The sequence below is a fragment of the Protopterus annectens genome, chromosome 14.part0 (genome assembly GCF_019279795.1).
Source record: "Protopterus annectens isolate FY-2018-M chromosome 14.part0, PAN1.0, whole genome shotgun sequence".
Lineage (NCBI taxonomy): Eukaryota > Metazoa > Chordata > Ceratodontiformes > Protopteridae > Protopterus > Protopterus annectens.
Genome location: NC_056748.1, coordinates 545,878,755 through 545,898,616, shown reverse-complemented (window position 1 = coordinate 545,898,616; position 19,862 = coordinate 545,878,755). Strand labels below are relative to the sequence as shown.

The following is a 19,862-nucleotide window of genomic DNA, read 5'->3' as shown; positions in this document are numbered from 1 at the left end:
TGTGCATGTAAGCCAGAACAAAAACGTATGCTGTCAGCACAACTTTATCATCAGTATTCTCTCTGGCAATACTGGTAATAACAATATTTCCTTGAAAGTTTATAAATAAATTCTGCATTAGATGTTGAAAATCCAATAAATATTTATTCGACATCCACAGCAAAAATATATTTACAATCACCTAGAGTATTCCTTGTTCAGTACAAACCAGTTTTTGGCTCACTCACATTGTGTAGCATTAAATGAAATTCTAATAAAGAATACCACTGTGTGTGTGCATGTGTCTGTGTGTGTGTGTGTGTGTGTGTGTGTGTGTGTGTGTGTGTGTGTGTGTGTGTGTGCATATGTGTGTGACTTTGTGCATGTCTGGGTTATCTTATGTAGAGGTAGTGTTATGGAAAGGGCTTTTATAAGGTGATGCAGGTTAGAGTTAGGACGTATTACTAAGGTGCAGCAGTGTGGCAAAGTCCCCCCCCCCCCCGTTGAACCTTAGTAATACATGCTAACCCTAACACTGACTTCAATCCTAACATGCAGCTTACTTACCTCTCTCTGTTTATTCTAGTTATAAAGTAAATACATTAGTACATGATCAATGCCAATAAAACTGAAACTAGTCATATCATTTTTTTTTGTGTGTCTATAAGGGGCACTATATTTCCTGCAACATCTGAGATCAATTAAATGAAGAGATATTCTTTATTAAAGTGGACCAGAAGTCTGTCCAACATTAAAAGCTATCACACACTTAAGGTATCTCACCCACTGAGTATCACATGTGATCGATTCACAAATTCTAAACAGTTTATGTGCAGTTTTGGATATAAAGGATTTGGGTTTTACTACCACAAAAGAAAAACTACAATGTCTGCATGAATATCAATAGTGTAATAGCCTGGGGTGGTGAGAGATCTAACTAGCCTGGATGAATGTTGTGTAGAGTTAGGCAATTCTATAAGATTTGTCTGGGAATTGTGTGTGCGTGTGTGTGTGTGTGTGTGTGTGTGTGTGTGTGTGTGTGTGTGTGTGTGTGTGTGTGTGTGTGTGTGAGAGAGAGTATGTCTAAAAGTAATAACTTATTTATGAGGCAATCATAGGAAGTTACTGAACTTCATACAGACTGAGTGGTAAGAAAGGGAATTGGGGTGCCAAACCAGAGACTCAGCTCAGTGAGTAGCCAGTTTGATGTCCTAGACTGGGTGTGGATGTTCAATGTTCATACACAGGGCAACAATCAATATTTTCTGAATACCCTTGAGGCCTGGTAGCATTTGGTGAATTGATTACTGAATCATATTTGCATCTTTAGCTTTACTTTTGTGTGTTGGGACCTATAGTTTAGCTTAAGAAACCATCTATCTGGTGATCTTCAGATTATGTATGGCTAGTAGAATAGATCCAAGGACCACAGACCCTGCCCCTCACATAACTAAGTGCCCATTTCTAGGTTGGCATAAGGCTTACCGCATGAGCAGAGGTGTTACAGTGGCTGGTAGAGATGACACTCTTATGCCATATATGTCAGACCATGTGATACATTTGTTGGCATAGGTGGGATTCAAGCTCTATCTCTCTGATAAAGGTGTCCCCAGCCACTGCACTCATCAATCACATATAGTTTAAAAATTGCCATAGTAAAGTATTCCAACTTGCTTCACATAAATGCACACTAGTACTTCAAAACCAAATTAACAACTATTTAACTTGATTATAACAGTGGGGGTCAATTTTTATCAACCAGAAACAGTCCTCATACCCAGCAACTACAGTCAATTTACTGACTGTACACATTTCAGATGTCTCACTGTGCTGAGAAATAATTGCCATAGTAACGTGTTTTAAGTTGTTTCATGCAATAGTAGCCACAAAGAAATATTCCAACTGTCTTCACAAAATTACATACTAATCCTGGAAAGTCAGATTAATGTCTGTTTAACCTAATAAAATAAGACCAAGGTCAGTCACTTTCTTCAACATATACCCCTGCAACCAGCAGCTATAGTAACTTTGCTTGTTTGTTGTATATTTTTCTTGTAACCAAATGTGATAAAAAGTTGGTCACAGAAATGTATTTCAACTTTGTTTCACTTAAACAGTATGAACACTAGTCTTAGAAAGCCAGGATAATAATCATTTAACTAGAGCAAATAACAACATGGCCAGCCACTTTCATCCACAGACAGCTCCGATATCCAGATGTTATAGCTACATTTTGGCTGTGTTTATATTAGAAATGTGGTTATGGTAAAAATAAATGAGTAAATAAATAAATAAATAAATAAATAAATAAAATAGTGGCCACAGTAATGTGTTTCAAGTTCATGTTTTAATGCAAATGTACAATAGGAAAACCAGACTAATGACTGTTTAACCCGAGCAAATGACAACAGAGGCTGTTATCTTCCTCCACAGGCAGCCTCCATACTCAAACTTTATAGACAGTTTGTTGAGTGTGTGCCCACAGATATCAACTTTTGATAAAAATGCCTAAGTTGACATTTAAATGAACAATAGCCACAGTAATGTAGTCAAACCTCAATTCACATAAATACACATTCATTCTGCAAAGTGATACAAATTACCATTAATCTCAAGCAAACCACAGCAGGGTCAACCATTTTCTTCTTCAAGTATTCGCCAGTTCATGGCAATTATAGACACTCTGTTGAATGTGTACCCTTCAAAATTTAAATTGTATAAAATAAAATAGAAACAATGTCCACCATTAATTTATTTCACCTTAGTTAAATATCCACATTCACCAGTGAGAGGAACATATTCCAACGTGTGTCTTACAAAGTACACACTCATCCTGCTAAGCTGTATCTGTTACCCATGATATTTGATTGCCTGCTGCATAAAAAAAAATTACCTTCTACAATCTGGACCATCCAAGGTGGGATGCCCTCCAACCATAGCATGGCCTTGCAAATCCTCACAATACCACTGAACATGAACTCACACATGTTTCTACCATAACCATCAGATCCAGTTCCTTGTTTAAATCTTTTTGACTTCTGCTTCTGTACATCACACACATGACTTACATAACCAATCAGGGAGCTCTTGACTTATTGTTTCAATTGTGGGTGGGATGAAGCAGAAAGCCATCTACTTCACAGGGTGCCACAGATGTTGCTGTGTCGAATAGGAGTGACAGAGTGCTGACAGCAGCATTTCCCTCCCTTAAAATACATATATTAATATAATTGGAGTAAAGTACCTTAACCTGAATGGTGTTCTACGCAGCTGTCTATTTGTATATCCCTAAAGTCACCCATGCTTCTGAGGCAGTGTGACTTTGGAATTAGTATACAGGCAAGGATATTCATAAAAATAGTATGCAGCTGCATATATGCATTCTGCTCATCATGCTTGGAACACAAAGTGTCATTACCATTATTCATAAATCTAGACTGCAATAATAATAACAATGTGTCAAAGTCAAAGTTAATTTTATTGTCATTCAGACCATACAGAAACAGTGCATAGCTGAATTAAATTACATTTCTCCAAGCTTGTGTGCAAACATAAAAACAGAAACAAATGCACACAAACAACAACAAAGTTCAAGTCATCCAAAAGCACCAAAACTGCATTAACCATGCTTGACTCATCACAGTGGAGATTTACAGTGACCACAATACTCAACATCCACACTGTTGCTAGCTCCATCCTCAACACCAGCAGTTCTGAAGTCCCAGATCAGTCCCCTCTGACTCACCAGGATTTAAATCCAGATTTACATCAAAAGCAGTAGACAAAGTCAGGTTTCCATTACCTATATTCAGCATAACTTCCACTATCTGAAGGCCTGAATGATTACAGTGACCAAGGCAATTATTGTGACCACAGCAATCCACTCCATCCACACCAACTACACTGTTGCTAGATACATCCTCAGCACCAGCAGTGTCTCTAGTCCCAGACCAGTCCCTCCAGCTCAACAGAATCTAAAATTGAAAAACAGTAGCCAAAGTTGGGTTTCTGCTACATGAATTCAGCATAATTGCCACTCTTAAAAGCCCAAAGGGCCACAGCTGACCCAATGATCTCCAAAAACTAAGCAAATCCACATGTTCAAGCAAAAACACCATGGCCACAGACAACCACACACCTGACCAAGTCAAATAGTCTCTCAAGCAGAAGACAAATCGATAAATTCCATACAAAACACAAAATGCACATCGGGAGCCAGAGTAGCAATGGCCACACAAGGCACCGCTATCTTCCATGATTACCATGATTCACAAATCCAGGCTACAATAGTAATAACAGGCAGCAGATAAAACACCTGCTAGTAAGCCACATTCATTGCGTAACAAGACAGCAGTATGCAGTCAGTAAGGTATGATGTGCTTGCATACCTTATTAAAAAGCTGTACCCAGCTCTGCTGCATTCTGCCATTATGCCACACAGCAGCTCAAATGCTTTACATTTATTGGTCATAAAGATAGAGTTTGGGCCATTAGCAAGTTAGTGTAATAAGGGGATTATTGTGTAACTGGTAGCAGTTTTCCTACCAAAAAAGTGTCTCACTTCATTTCTTCTTCTTTTTCCTTTGCTGGTGCTGCTGTTAAGCTGTTTCAGTGCATTATTTTCATTGTTCAATGCTCAGACAAAAATCTAATTTCATTAAAACAGACTGATGGTGCATAACTTGCTAACTCTTATAGGGACCCATGTTTAAATCAGCCATATACCAGTAACTAGGTAAAAAACTTTCTTACACTGTGAAGGACACCAGTGAGGAAGAGAAAAGGCAAACACTACTAAAAACTCCTGATATCCATCACATCAGTAAAACTTAATAGTAAAATCAAAACTTTAATAAGTACTATTAAATTTTACTGCCGTGGTGGACATCAGGAGTTTTTAGTAGTATATACCAGTAACCGTCATTTATGTCCAACAGACTTTAGCAGACTTTGTATCTACCGGATGTTAATAAATTCTTGTCTTTTCACTGTAAGATGCCACAGAGCAATACGGGATATATTGTGAATGAAAAGGGTTACTCTGACCAGCCCACCTACTTAGTTAACAAAAATATGAAAGTACAAAAATATTATTTAAAAAATGCAGATGGTGCTAGTGGCTATCTTGAAGGTATTATGTTTCATTTCCTGAGTGCACTTCTCCCTAATCTTCACTGTACTTACCTAATGTTCCCACACCTCCCAATCAGGTGTAATGAGTGCTTTGATACAACTTCTTCATTGACTGGTGACAACTGTGACTTTGGAATGTAGACAAATTGCACAAGCTATTGCTATATTCAGGATATGTGTGTACACAGAGCACATTTTTTATTTGGCCCACATCTTCTAGCAAACATACTACAGAATTCTCTATTGTCTGCATACTGGTGAACTTCACCTTACATTCTATCTGAAATGAATTTTTGAGAAACACTTTAAGAAGTTCTGAGCCTAACTCTACTTTCTCTCTTGCACTTTGCTGGTTATATTCCTTCCTGGCAGGAATTGCAAGTACCAGAGCCACAGCTATGATATCTAGTGCTCTGCACATTTCCCTCATCTGACACATCTCCACATCTATAACTTGAGTTCAGAACCAAAAAAAAATAAAAATAAAAAATACTCTTCTCTGAAACTGTAGCAAACTGCTTCGTACAAATACAACAAACAGCTTGCTACAGTTAACTAAAATGCATATGAACTGCTTCAGAAATGAATGCAGATCTAATAAGCGTGGTCATGGCTGAAATGCTGAAGTGGTTTGCATATCACACACCATTGTCATCTTCAGACTGCGCCCCTTAGCTGCCCCACTTCATCCAGTCCTAGCTATATCTCTGGCAGCTATAGTTTGAGACATTGCCTACACAGCTCTTGCACTAATATTGTGGCATGTGTCACAATGAACAATTTAATTTTGGTCTTCTTTATCTTCTCATTAATAAACTGTGTTATTAATGAGAATGGTCCTATTCATAATTAATGATTCTGGCTGTAAGAAAATTACCCAGAATAATTCACTGACACCATGTGTTTTTACAGAAGGTACAACCAAAACAATGCATTTTCTCCTAGCTGTAGAGTCAGAAACATTCCTGCTGTTTAAAATCCCACAACAAATATGAATGCTAATGGTAAAACTGGTGTTTACACCTTCTCCAAGTCCATACAGAGTTCCTCAACCTCTCCTTGTAAGCGCTGCTTTGTTTTCTCCAGACTGGAACATTTGGCTTGGATAGTTTCTGTTGATTCTTCTGCTTCTTGCAATCTCAAAGTCAGCTTCTTTCTAAAGTTAAAAATATTAAAACAGAAAATAGTTTCTTAAATCCTTGCTTGTCTGTTAGGTTTACAAGAAAATGAAACACACAGAATTGTCTTAGCATTTGTTATTAAACCGATTATAGCTAGACAATGGAAAACAACTTTTCAACAAACTCCAGCTTTAACAAAAGATAACAGTCCTGCTGTTCTCTGAACTTGACATACCAAAAGTTATATAATTATTTTCTATATAGCATCATTTTATAAGCCATAAAGAACCATGTTTGTATAAGAATGAAAACAGGGCAAAAGTCATTTTTTGGGTCCACCTTTGGACAAGTGGCAGCTGGTGACGTCAAATCAAAGGGGGGATGCAGGAGACAGCTGAATGGGTGGGGCCAATGGGAAGGGGTGTGGCCAGCCAGAAAGGGGTTGAGCTATGCTCAAAACCACAAAAACTAGAACTTTAATTAAATATACGCTGTCCTAGGTGCCAAGCTCTCAACCAATCAGGGACAAATCTCAACAGAATCAGGGACAAATCCAGAAAAAATCAGGGACAATCAGGGACACTTTAAAAATATTAGTTCTATTAACGTTCTATTAACGTGAGGCATTAGCAGAATTACAGAATATGAAATAATATACATTTCCTGAAGTAAAATAAGTATTTGGCTCTTAATTATTGTCATTATTTATTAAGTATAATTCACCACCTTTTGCCCAAAAGGCACCAATGTTAATAGGGATTAAGAGGGATAGAGTTAAAACCTGAGGCAAAATCAGGGACGGTCCTGAAAATCAGGGACAGTTGAGAGGACTGCAAAACCATTGTTATGAGAGTCCAATCAAGACAAAATGAAGTGTAGAAGAAAAAAATATTTCAATGACAGCTTACTTAATATCTAGATAGAAACAAAAAGGTTGTGAGGTATGAAAAAATAAATTACTTTTTGAATACATTACTGGAATGCCAGTCAAAATCAAGGATAAAGAAAAGCAGCACTCAACTCAAACCACTTCTCCTTGCACTGCAGTTCTAATTATAAATTAGTTAGCTTTATAAAAGTACCAAGTAACATGCTGAAAGTAGCAATCTCTGTGATACCCCCACTTGTAAAAATGTTTCTTTTCCAAAAAAGACCTGCTGCCTGACAACTATCTAATTGTTTCATGGGGAAAACATGATCAAAGTAAAAAATGAACAGCAAACAAGAAACAAGCTTAAGATAAATTGCTTAAAGGATTACTGCACAGGTTATGGACCACATATGATAGATTGGCATTCTGTTAAGTTTACAGGTAAAGCCTGCAAAGATGACTGCAAGTCTCCAACAAATGTAATGAGCTTCTGAAAATACTGTAATCTTGCCTTTTATTAACAAATACTGTCATATGCATTTCAATACCTAAGGCTTATACGTTATCTAGTCAAGTAAATATTCTCTTCATGGCAACAACAGAAAGGCTTTCAGTGTTGGTAATTCTTTAAAAGTATGTTAATTAAAGTTTACCTGCATCTTACAATCTTAGACAAGCTTACCTGATGGTCATTAAAGCATTTCTACTTAAACACAGAGCAACACAGGCACTGAAACAGCATGCATTTTCTGAATAATAAGAAGCATAAATCAACAGTATAAAAATATGACAGAAAACCAGAACATAATGCAAAATCAATGACAGATGAAAAGCCACTGTCGTACTTGTATTTACCTTGGATGGGGGGATACTCTGCAAACTTACACTGCATAACTGCTCCTTTCCTTGCTTGGACACATCCAGAATCCCTACATGGGGGAGTGGGTGCAACAAGTATGTCACAATTTGAAATGTCTCTGGCTGATGGTGATGGCCCTGACACATGTGTCATATCTCTCAACCTTAGAGTAACAAATCTGGACAAACCCATACATAGAAGTGGGACAAAGCCCAAAAATAAGGACAATTTTTAAATATTGCTCTTATAAACTTAGAAAGATTATAAAATAGTAGGTATTGCATTAGTATGAATTTTCTGAAGGGTATGAAATCTGAAACTCAAATGTCTGTCATTATTTTCTAACTTCAGTTTTTAAATATTTGCTACTAATTTGCCAGAAAACCACAATTTTATGAAAAACGGACCAAAAATGTGATGCGAAAGTATAAAATTGCCACACAATACAGCTGGGAACCTGTCAAAGGGACACTTTTTAATATTAGTACTGTTAACTTGAGCAGCTGACAAAATAAGAGAATCTACATCCATTTCTGAAATAAAAGTAATCTATGACTCTGATTATTACAGTTATTTATAATTGTAAACCCTCCACGTTTTCTTCCAAAATTGCCATTTTGCGGACAGATTATTAGGGGGAGAGGAACATTTTGAGCCAAAATCAGGGACAGTTGAGAGGTTTGGATATTCCTAATTCTATAAAGCAATTTATTTGCACATACCTCTCAACCTCTTAATGCAGGAAATCTGAACAAGGCCAAATATATTGGGGGAACATACAAACAGTACTAAAAATTCTCTTGTATAAACTTAGTTGATAGAATAGTAGGTCTTGCTTTAACATGCATTTTTCTGAAGGTTATGAAGTCTGAAACTCAATGTCTGTCTTTAGTTACTTCATTCCTAAATGATTTGCCAGAAAACCACAAATTTTATGAGGAACAAACCAAAAATAAGAAGCAAAAATCTATTCATTCTGTAAAAATCTGGACAGTTGAGATGTATAGTTCAGCCGAGGCTGTCTGAGTTTGCCGCTCTTCCCCCCTCACAATGTCATGGTTGAATGGAGCCTCCCCCCTGCATCCATTCCAATGTCTCATTACTTGGCTATTTCACCCCATTTACCATAAACACTGTAATGTGCATACTGCTTTACTTCTGTGATGACTTGGATTTCATTTGAAAGTTTTATTTTGTATTTTACAGCACAAACACTAATAGACATCTGCTAAACAAAGCTATGTAGTTTCACAATGAAAATAGACTTAGCATTAAATCTTCTCTGCCCTTGAAACTCACATTCATTGAAACAGCATTGAAACCCACATTAAAAAAATACATTTTGCCAGTGGCAGATAAAGATTAACTTTGGGCTATTTTCAAATCATAGGCCCCTTGCACACGAAACATAGATGTGTTCTTTGATGCACCTTCCTGACTGTATTAAATACTATTCCTTGTATAATACAGTACAGTTGTTAGAGGGTGTTTTAAATGTATTGTTTTGAACATTTTCCACTAAACAATGAAACAAAAAGCATGCACCAATAATGACAAAACTGCCCAATTCAGAAGATTTCCAGCATAAAAGTCTACTCAAACTTCAACAATCCACCAGTATCAGCAAATACGCACAATCACTGAAGAAGTAAAAGTCATCTAAATAATTCCACATTAAAGAGATCTGCAACTAATGAAGAGGTTTCTGCTAGCAACCAACTTTATATTTCATTGTTTCATCTACAAATAAAGTGCCTGTTGCCCTTGAGGAGTAAATTGCCTATGTTACATTAAAAAAATGATAAGCTAGTAATATTGCCATAGGGAATGGATGGCAGACTGATAACAGGTTCATAGTTACTAGGTATCTTTGCCAAAAAAGACTGTAGCATCCACCCCCTTTATAACACAGTACAGTATCAGCAATGCATCTGCATACTGTTGGAGTAGAATCCACTGCCTTCTGCATCAAAAGCAAGTACACTACCTGTTGTGCTATTAACAATAAAAGCAGACTCAGCATAAGCAGCACTAAACTTCTGTTCTCTTGCAGCTCTCAGCTCCTTGTAAAATCTACTACACACTCAGCCGTATCCTTCAACTTTGCAGCACAAGAAATCTGGAAAAATCCAAAATTTATTGGGGGGGGGGCAAAAGCCCAAAAACTAGGTACACATTTTAAACATTACTTGTATAATCTTGGAAAGTTGCTAGAATAAAATGATGTGTTACCAAACATTTCACTGCCAAGACTTGAACCCAAGACCCTGTGCAAAACAGTCAGAGCAACATACCACTATGCCAAATCAGCTATTTTGTGAAAGAAAGAATGAAACTTAAATGGCTACCATTTAGTGAATTCAGTTCTCACCACAGCTGTCAACCTCTTTGCACAAAACACCTAGACAAAGCCAGTAAAGGGGGAATACAGCCCCTAAACATATTCAGTGAATTCAGTTCTCACCATAGCTCTCAACCTTAGCACAAAAAACATGGACAAAGCCAATAATGGGGGAATACAGTCCCAAAATAGGGACAAATTTCAAATATTTATCTTATAAACTTAGAAAATTGCTAGAATGCATTACCATGTACTTTCTGAAGAATATGACATCTGAAATTCAAATGCCTGTCATTTTTATTTATTTAACATTTGTTAACCAGGAAAGTCTGACTTGAAACAAAAGCCAATTTTCAGCAGAGGCCCAGGGAGAAACACTCCAGGCACATGGCGTTGTAACATGGGAGGACACCAGAGCACACAGAGGAAACCCACACAAACACAGGACAGACATGCAGACTTCACACAGAAGGCACCCCAGCCAAGAATCAAACCAGAGAACCTCTAGCTGTGAGGCAACAATGCTACCACTGCACCACTAAGTATTTATTGAATTAAAAATCCACAGATTTTATGAGGAACAGAACAAAACAAAAATATGAGGCAAAAATCTGCAAAGTTTTCACAGATGGTGGTGGGTAGGGAATTCAGGCTCTTGCTACCTGCACCCAAAGTACAGGGTTCAAGCCTGAGGTATTCTCTACCCACCACGAGATATCCTGAGTTCTCTGTAGCCAACAGTATATATCAACTGGTGCATTTTACACACACACACACACACACACACACACACACACACACACACACACACACACACACACACACACACACACTTCGTTCATCTGCAGCAGCTTCAAGCCACACACACACTTCATCTGCAGCAGCTTCAATCCACATAGACACTTCATTCATCTGCAGCAGCTTCAATCCACACACGCACTTCATCCATCTGCAGCAGCTTCAATACACACACACACACACACACACACACACACACACACACACACACACACACACACACACACACACACACACGCACACCATTCATTTGCAGCAGCTTCAATCCACACACACTTCATTCATCTGCAGCAGCTTCAATCCCCAGTTGTCTCATGTATACATGTCAACACGTCCTTCACCACAAGAGTAGGCTCCAGCCTGCAGTCCAGATCTCTTCCGTTCTATGCGGTCATCACCGCACAGAATTCTGGACATTAGACTACCAAGATGCCTTCTTCCTACTCTGGACTGCTGTAACAGCAGTCCGGATCCTCTGAGTTCCAGGAACGCTGAGCGTCCGAGATTCACTATTTGCTTTTTTTTCTTTTTCTTTCCACAGTTGGGGGGGGGGGCTGCAGGCCTATAGAATGAGCTGCCCCTGATTTTCCCACTATCTCTGTTAACCAGCTTAGTAGATATGGGCATCCTGAGGCAATGTAGAAATTGCCTCATGTTTACTGACAGCCATCTAATTACAAACTGATATGGTATGTAAAAGACATATTTACACATGTCACTGGAGGCAAAGCTCTCAGATAAAAGCACTCCTAATATCAATCATGTTGTCAATAGTACACACATTGTACCCATCACACACAGTTCAAAGCAGACACAGAGACCCACATATGCTGAGGCACTTAAAAGTAACCTTCCTAATCCCCAAAGACCTCCAAGATGAAGTACACAAAACAAATGCCCTCAGGAGCCCCAAATGCACTCTTTCAAAACAACACCTACATCAACATACACAGCCACATCTCATGGAGTCTGTCCTTTTAAGCCTGTAAACAAGTCACCACACAATCCAATATTTTGATCATTATAGACTCCATTTTGAGACAAACTGATGTCTATCTCACTAGGCTGAGTAAGGAGAAAGTCATGGTAATTTGCTTATCGGCGCCAGGATCTACCACATTATGCATTGACTAAGGTCAATGGAAGTACCAGTATGACTCAGTCATAGTCTATGTGAGTGTAGGTAACCTGAGACATACTGCCCTAGACTATATAAAGAGAGACATCATTGAGCTCTCAGAATATGTGTCCCTGGCTGGTATGAGCAGCATTTTACTTTCTTCAAGCATGACACCACAATATGAACAGAAGATGATTGACTTTAATAATTGGCTTAGTTTCTGCTGTCATTCTAAGGGAGTGAAATATTTGTCAGCGTGGAAGGAGATGGTCAATAGACCACGCTACTTTGTCAGGGATGGTTTGCATCTCCCCCTTCTAGGCTGTTGAATATTAGCTAAAACATTGTCCTCCCCCATAGTGCCTTTCCCAGGCAATATCAAACTGAAAGTACTTCCCACATAGCAAATCAAAACCAAAAAAATCTAAAGGTGTTACTGCTCAGTGTTAGGAATCTAAGCAAAAAATTCCACTCCCTACAAGCTCTCCTCACTCCAGAAAATGCTGATGTCTGTGCAGTGTCTGAGACATGGTTTGAAATTGTGGTGAGTACACTGATAATGCAAGGCTCTAATGCTTTCCACACATTTAGACCCAGTACTACACAGGCAGGCACTAAAAATGTAGGCATCTTGATTTACAAGAAAAATAAATATACTGCAAAGCTGGTTAAACAGGAAATTGCACTTAAGTTTCTCTATGTTCAAATCATCACAGGCAAAATCCCATACCACTTCCCTGCAAGTTATATGTCCCTTTCTATGACCCAGGAAACCCATAACATGTATATAAATTTATTGGAAACACTCACCATCCAACCCAATATCATATTACTGGGTGACTTTAATTACCTCACTATTAACTGGGAGTCAAATACAACACCAAATGTGCAAGCATAAAGATTCCTGGATTTTGTAAACACAAATTCTCTGGAGAAGATTGTCAATACACCAACCAGGGGTACAAACATACAAGATCTTGCCCTCACTAATATGGAAGAGTGCTATAGACCTCCTACTGTAATGTCTTCTTTGGTATGGTCAGACTAGAGAATGGTCTACTTTGAAGTATAAATAAAATCTGGACCATCAGCTAACCGTGGAATGTACAGGAACGTCTCTAAGGCCAGCTTTCTACTATTAGGTGATAACCTGGCAACATTTCAAACACCAATAAACCCAGAGAACATTGCTACCTATGTGGAACAGTTCGCAGAATCCCTATCCAAGCATATTAATAGCTGCACAGAGGCTGCTGTACCCACCAGGAAGAAGTACAGAACAAACTAAAAAAAAAAAAACAAGCCACCCTAGTGGAATCACAACATCAATAGGCTGTATAAAAGAAGGTAAAAAATCATGGCAAGAATTAGGAGGTGTAGCACCCAGCAGGATAAAAGCATTCTCATCAAACTAGACAAGTAGCTCAGAAGACAAACATAGTCAACCAAAGCCATATTTGAAGTAAATTTGGCCTCACAGGCTAAGGGCAATCATAAGGCATTCTTTAGTTATGTCAGCAACCTCAAAAGCAATGCACAATTGTGTGCAGAGCTCATTGTTAATGGAGCCACGTATACTGAGTCAGAAGATATACCAAACCTACTGACTGACAAATTCAGCACCAGCTTTACCCCTCTCTCTCCGCCCTGATACTCCGCTAAGGAAATACCATCAAATAAAACTTCCCCTAGTACCACTAGGGAGCAGGTCCTCAAGGCCCTCTCTGCTGCCAAGAACCCTGCATCAGTGAGCCCAGACACTATCCCAAGATGCCTTCTAAATAGCATGAAACATGACCTATCTGGCTGTCTGGAATTGCTATTTAACTGCAACTTCCAAACAGGCTTTGGGCTCATGGATGGAAAACAGCAACAATCATCCCACTGCACAAAGGTGGGCCATCTCAAGACCCTGGAAACTAAAAACCTATAAGTCTCACTAGTCTTATATGCAAAGTCATGGAAAAAATTATCATGTAAATTATCAGTAATGACAGGAAACCTTCAGACAATGGACCAACCCAATTTGGTTTTGTCTAAGGCAGATCATGCCTACTCAACCCGAAGGACATTTTTGTGATGGCCACCAAAGCAATGGATGAGGGCAAAACATTCACACTACCTACCTTGACCTAGCCAAAGCATTTGACACAATACCCCACTTAGGCATTGTTGATAAACGCAAGAGGTTAGTTATAAACTCTTACATCACATGGTGGATAATGAGCTGGCTCACAGACAGGACTCAGGAAGTTAGAATTGGGGAGTCTACCTCTAAAAAGAAGCCAGTCACAATCCCAGTCCCTCGGGTATCTGTCCTGGAACCACTCCTTTTTGGCCTTTCCTTCTCTGAATTCAAGGCCAATTTTAATGACCTCTAGCTAACTAAATTTGCAGATGATTGCAAATTTGGAGCAGTCATAGAATCCCCACCAACACAAATGTTTTCCAGGAAGGGCTGACACAGACAGATAACTGGTATCAGAGGCATGGACTAAAACTAAATGCCAAGAAATGCATATTAGTATCCTTTGGAAAGTCATTCACCCTGGTAACTATCATAGTGACAATACACTCCTAAGAGTTAACCCAGTAATCAGGGAATTAGGGACACACACAGACAGTAATCTAGCCTTTGGACATCATGTGTCTATAGTAGTGAGGAAATCATTCTTTGTTTGCAACTAATAAACAAAGGTATGGCATCTAGGTCCAAGGAGGTCATTGTTCCACTCTATTTAGCATTCATCAGACCTATCAAGTACAATGCCCCCTTTGGTATGTACCTAGCTAGGCACATCCAACAAATGGAAAGTCCACAGAGGTTTCGCACTGAAAGAATACATGGTATAAGTAGCATGTCCTCTGCCGACCACTTCAAGGCCCTTTCCCTTTATTCTGTCTCCTACAGGTTGTTGAGGGGAGATCTATGCCTAGCATAAAAGGAATTGTCAGACCCCACCCAGATGTATCCCCTGCATATCTGCAAAACAAATAGCACCAGAGTAACCCATTCTAAAGATATACAACTTGCCTGTGATATAAATATGACCTGCTGAAAAGGCATGTATGCATTCCCAAAGATTACCCCTTCTCTGGAACAGGCTCCCCATCCACGTGAAGCAGATTTCCTTTCTAACCCAATTCAAGTGTAACTTGGACAATTGGATGGGGAATAGGAAATTCATCCATAGTTTGGCAGCTATGCCTCTAATGGACACAAGCAACCTGTAAATGGTTCCTCTCTCAGGCTCCTGCTTGGAAATGTTTCATCTCCCAAACCTATGCTTACACTGATCAAGGGTACCAGAACTTGTCAGAGATTTGGGATGCATGGCTAGGCTTTAAAAGGCCCTTGTGGTTGTTAACCTAGTAAACACCTATGATTCTTAGTAGGAGTAGATATCAGAGGCACAGGCAGAAGTCTTAGCAATGGGATCCACTGGAGAATTACAACAGGGTTTATTTATGTCATCAAATAAATAAAGACGGATTGCTTTGAGAAGTCCCCATATACTGCAATATCCAGAAACAATTCTTGTGTGCAAAACAGAAGGTTCCTGAGTTTATTAAATGCGCTATAATCCTGATTCTTTCTCATGGTGTTTTTCCATTCTAACAGTAAAATGAAGTCTACATGAGCAGTTAGCCTTTACTCTAAAGAATTTAAAATCCTAAGAAAACTGGCAAGATTTGGTGATGGCCAGCATCTATTTATTGTGAAGACTTTTATGCATACATTTGAGACGTACCCAGTTACAGTGAGTGATTTTCTCTGCCAGTAATGTGATCTCATAACATGCTATATTTTTGAGAGTTAGTAGATACTGTTCTATGTGTCTCTATTATATCTAGCTTAATAAGGAATATTGTTCCCTTTAGTTTCCATGCTTCATTGTACATTTGCTGCAGCATACAATAACCGCATGCAGAATTCAAGATTGTTGAAACTGGGTGGGTGTGTTTTGATAAAAAGGCTAGGGTTACCTACAGGACAGGGTGTAGTTAAATCACACAGGGGGAAAGGCTTGCATGTCAGGAAATGGCATGATGGAAAGGTGTCAGTCATAGGCCTGATATGTGTGTACATATATATTGATTCACTAAAATAGGGAGATCTAAAGTTAAGAAAACTATATTCACACAATAAGGAATGCAGGGATGTATAGAACAGATATTACCACATACCTAGGGGTGTTGCGAGGAATGTGACTGAAAAGAGAGGGCCTTACATATCCTGGGCATGCAGTAAAATCCATACCGTGCACATTCCCAAGTACCTTTTTTATTATATTTACAAAACAGGCATCTGCACCTTTTTCAGTTAGAAATTTACATTTAATAGTTTATGTATGATAATTTTGTTTTGTAGAATATTTTAATGCAAAATAATTATTTCACAGATGTCTGCTAACTTTTTATATATGGTTATAACATTTTAAGTATTTATAGTCTTGGTAAGTAATTTTTAGGGTACAGTATGGACCCTTCTGTCAATCTCTTGTGTGCCATTGCACAATTCCCTTTGCATGCCCCTCTTGTAAATTTGTATTTGGACACTCCTTCTGGGCCCATCTCATTTGCTCACTCAACTGAGTACTGTAAGATCATATTTTGATTTCAGACACTTCTACTAGCCGCATCTCTTCAGCTTTATCTACTGTGTACAGAGAGAGCATTTGGGAAGGACAATCCCTGTAGCCTCTTAATCCTGCTCTGTACCCCCCCTAGGAAAAATATATACTTTATTCAGCTGTTCTAACTGTAACTGTCTTAGTTTGCTGTTCTGTGTGCTCTTATATGTTCAGTTGCTCTTACTCTGCACTTATTACTGCTTGTTAGTAGCCTCCTAATTTACTGCCTTCTGCGCTTGTTTTTAGTCATTTGTTAATTTAATTGCAAAAAAAGAAATCTAAGCTTGTTTCCTGCCTTTCCTGTAACTAGTCTAGTCCAGATACAGATTTGCTGGATCCAGGGCTGTTTGTAAGCTTCTGAGCCCCCCAAGCCTTTCTGTGTTGGAGGGAAACCTTCTAGCTTATCAGTGAGAGTGGTAAGCACTAAGTAGCCTATCTACCATAAGAGTGGTTTCTGGCCCAGAAATTGTAGTTTATTGGCTATTTGGGCAGATTTTCCATCTCTTTCAACTTTCTGGTTTAAAAGCCTGCATTTGCACTTGTTTCCTGCCTTTTCTGTAACTAGTTTCATCCAGATACAGATTTGCTGTATCCAGGACTGTTTGTAAGCTTCTGAGTCCCCCAAGCCTTTCTGTGTTGCAGGGAAACCTTCTAGCTTATCAGTGAGAGTGGTAAGCACTAGGTAGCATATCTACCACAAGAATGGTTTCTGGCCCAATGTTAGAGAAATATGTATTTGAATATATGTGAAGTGCTAGTTTAAAAGCAAAGTAGTATGTAATGCATTTTATTCTATTTAATGATATAACAAAAACAATGAATTCATATGTAATTGCAATAAGTTTTTGAAACTGCAGTGTGCCTTGTAGCAAGTTGGCCTCTGACCCTGGCAGCTGCTAGCTCAGCAAGTTCTAATGTTTATGCTTTTCACAAGTGATTATCTGCTGGGTCAGGAAATTAAATATGTGAAATAATGAAATCTTCTGCTCTTTCCTGCTGGGATGATTTGGCCTTGTGTATGTGTTACTAGATAACACGCAGCTGTTGGGAAAGTGTTACAGGGGAACAAAGAAGTGTATAAGAAGACTGAATCTGCTGTTGTATTCGAACCAGCCTGGAACCTTGAAGAAGTAACTTTACAGAAAGACATTATGACTGACCAGGTGGATAGCAGGGCCGTATTGTTACCAGAGGAAAACTTTTTTAAATACACAGCATCAGCATTATTTTATGAATAGAATACTGTAAGCTAAAGTGATGTAGATGCCCTGTGACTGACCATGTCAGTAAGGTGGGCACAACTTGAATGTAAGAAACTATAAAAATTGTGTACTTCCTGTTTCATGTCAGACAAAATTCTGTACTTGTATGTTTTTTGCCTCCTGGTGTACACTAGTAAACCTTTGAACCTGAACCTCCTGTGTATTGATCTTTTATTTTATTTAACAGTTTGGTCCATCTTAGCCGGAAATCCCTCAGAAAGCTGCAGATCAGAGTCTACCGGTGGTCGAATACTGCGCAGGAGAAGTTACCGAAACGGTTCTTCTTGGGTGAAAAGACCTCTGACTGAATTGTCGTTTAAAGAGGCTGGCCACTTTCTGATCTGTGGCCGAAGAGCAGATCCTGGATGGCTCAAAACCAGAGGCTCAAGTAGGAAGATTTTTGCCTTTTTTCTGTTTTAGATCAGGGACTAGGTTACAGTAAATATTGTTGTCAAGATTTGTTATGCAGATCAGGGACAAGAGGAATTACTGTGTATTTGGTGATAGATCAGGGTAACAGAATAAGGTAGGCAGTTATTCTAGATAAACTGTGAAAGGAACTGAAATTTTGGTACCACGTGATAAGAAGGGTTACGTAACATTTTCTTTTAACATGGGAAATCAGTGCACTAAAACATCGCGAGATCCGCCCCTAACCGAAGACGCAAAATACATACAATCACAACGTTCTGATAATGTTAGGTATTATACGAAATGGGTTAACAAATATGAATTCAATGGTAAGTTAGATAAAACTTCACTGGTTAAACTCCTTAAGCAACTTAAATCCGATGCGGAAGGTCAGGCAAAAAAGCAACGCCAATTAGGCATTCCTCAGGCACACAGGTGGATTGAGGAAGCAAACCGTAGGGAGCAGAAGACTAAAAATTCAAAAGCATTATTTTTAGATAAAGAAGATAACAACATAGTAATAGCAACGGCTCCTCCTCCCCTGCCCCCTCCGTTGCCTTTTCCAGGATATGAAGCGGGTGGACAGGGTGGTCTGCCTCCACATTATCCTGAGGTCTCAGCGAGACCACAACCGTTTGTTAGAGATACTATTGAAACTAGGTCCCGAACATGTAAAATACATGGGGATGCAGAATTGTATCAAATAGAGAGAAACCTACAGGATGAGAATGAGGAAGAAATGTGCCCACTTATAGAGGTCCCAAATCCTCAGGCAGGGCAGGACCCAACTCTCTTAGTATACAGGCCATGGACACTGGAGGATATCCAGAAAGCTACTGAGGGAATCCCCCATCCGAAAGTTAATTTTACGAAATTTTTAGAAGATTTGCAAGGCATGAGGTTGAGTTACCACTTGAATGGGGAAGAAGTAGAAAAAGTAGTCAGACAAATTATAGGTCCAGATTGGCACATGATTTGTGGCACCTGGAATCCTCGTAATGCAGAGTTTAAACCACTCCCACATAGTGACGCAGAACTAGACAATAGAGTGAAAGGTCTTACAGACCGAATCTCTGAGAAATGGAAACCTAGTGCAAACTGGACTTGCATTAACCAATGCATACAACAGGAAAATGAAACGGTAGATGGGTACTATGCAAGATTATTGGAATGTTTTAATAACCGTAGTGGCATGACAGTACCTAAAAGCCAAGTGAATGATTCCTCATATGAACAACAATTGAAAAATGCATTTTTAAAAGGTTGCATTGCACCTATCAGTAGCTTCATTATGAAGTATACGATAGATCATCGAACAAGTAGGCTACAAGCC

At 38.8% G+C, this 19,862-nt stretch overlaps 1 protein-coding gene across 1 annotated transcript in view; it reads right to left on the bottom strand.

Annotated features, from left to right (window-relative positions):
* LOC122788697 (myosin-16-like) overlaps positions 1-19,862 on the bottom strand; it is a 949,629-nt gene that overhangs the window by 290,563 nt on the left and 639,204 nt on the right. Inside the window, exon 13 of the mRNA XM_044055593.1 lies at positions 6,136-6,268. Within this exon, the coding sequence (XP_043911528.1) occupies positions 6,136-6,268 (133 nt within the window). The remainder of the gene's footprint in view (positions 1-6,135; positions 6,269-19,862) is intronic.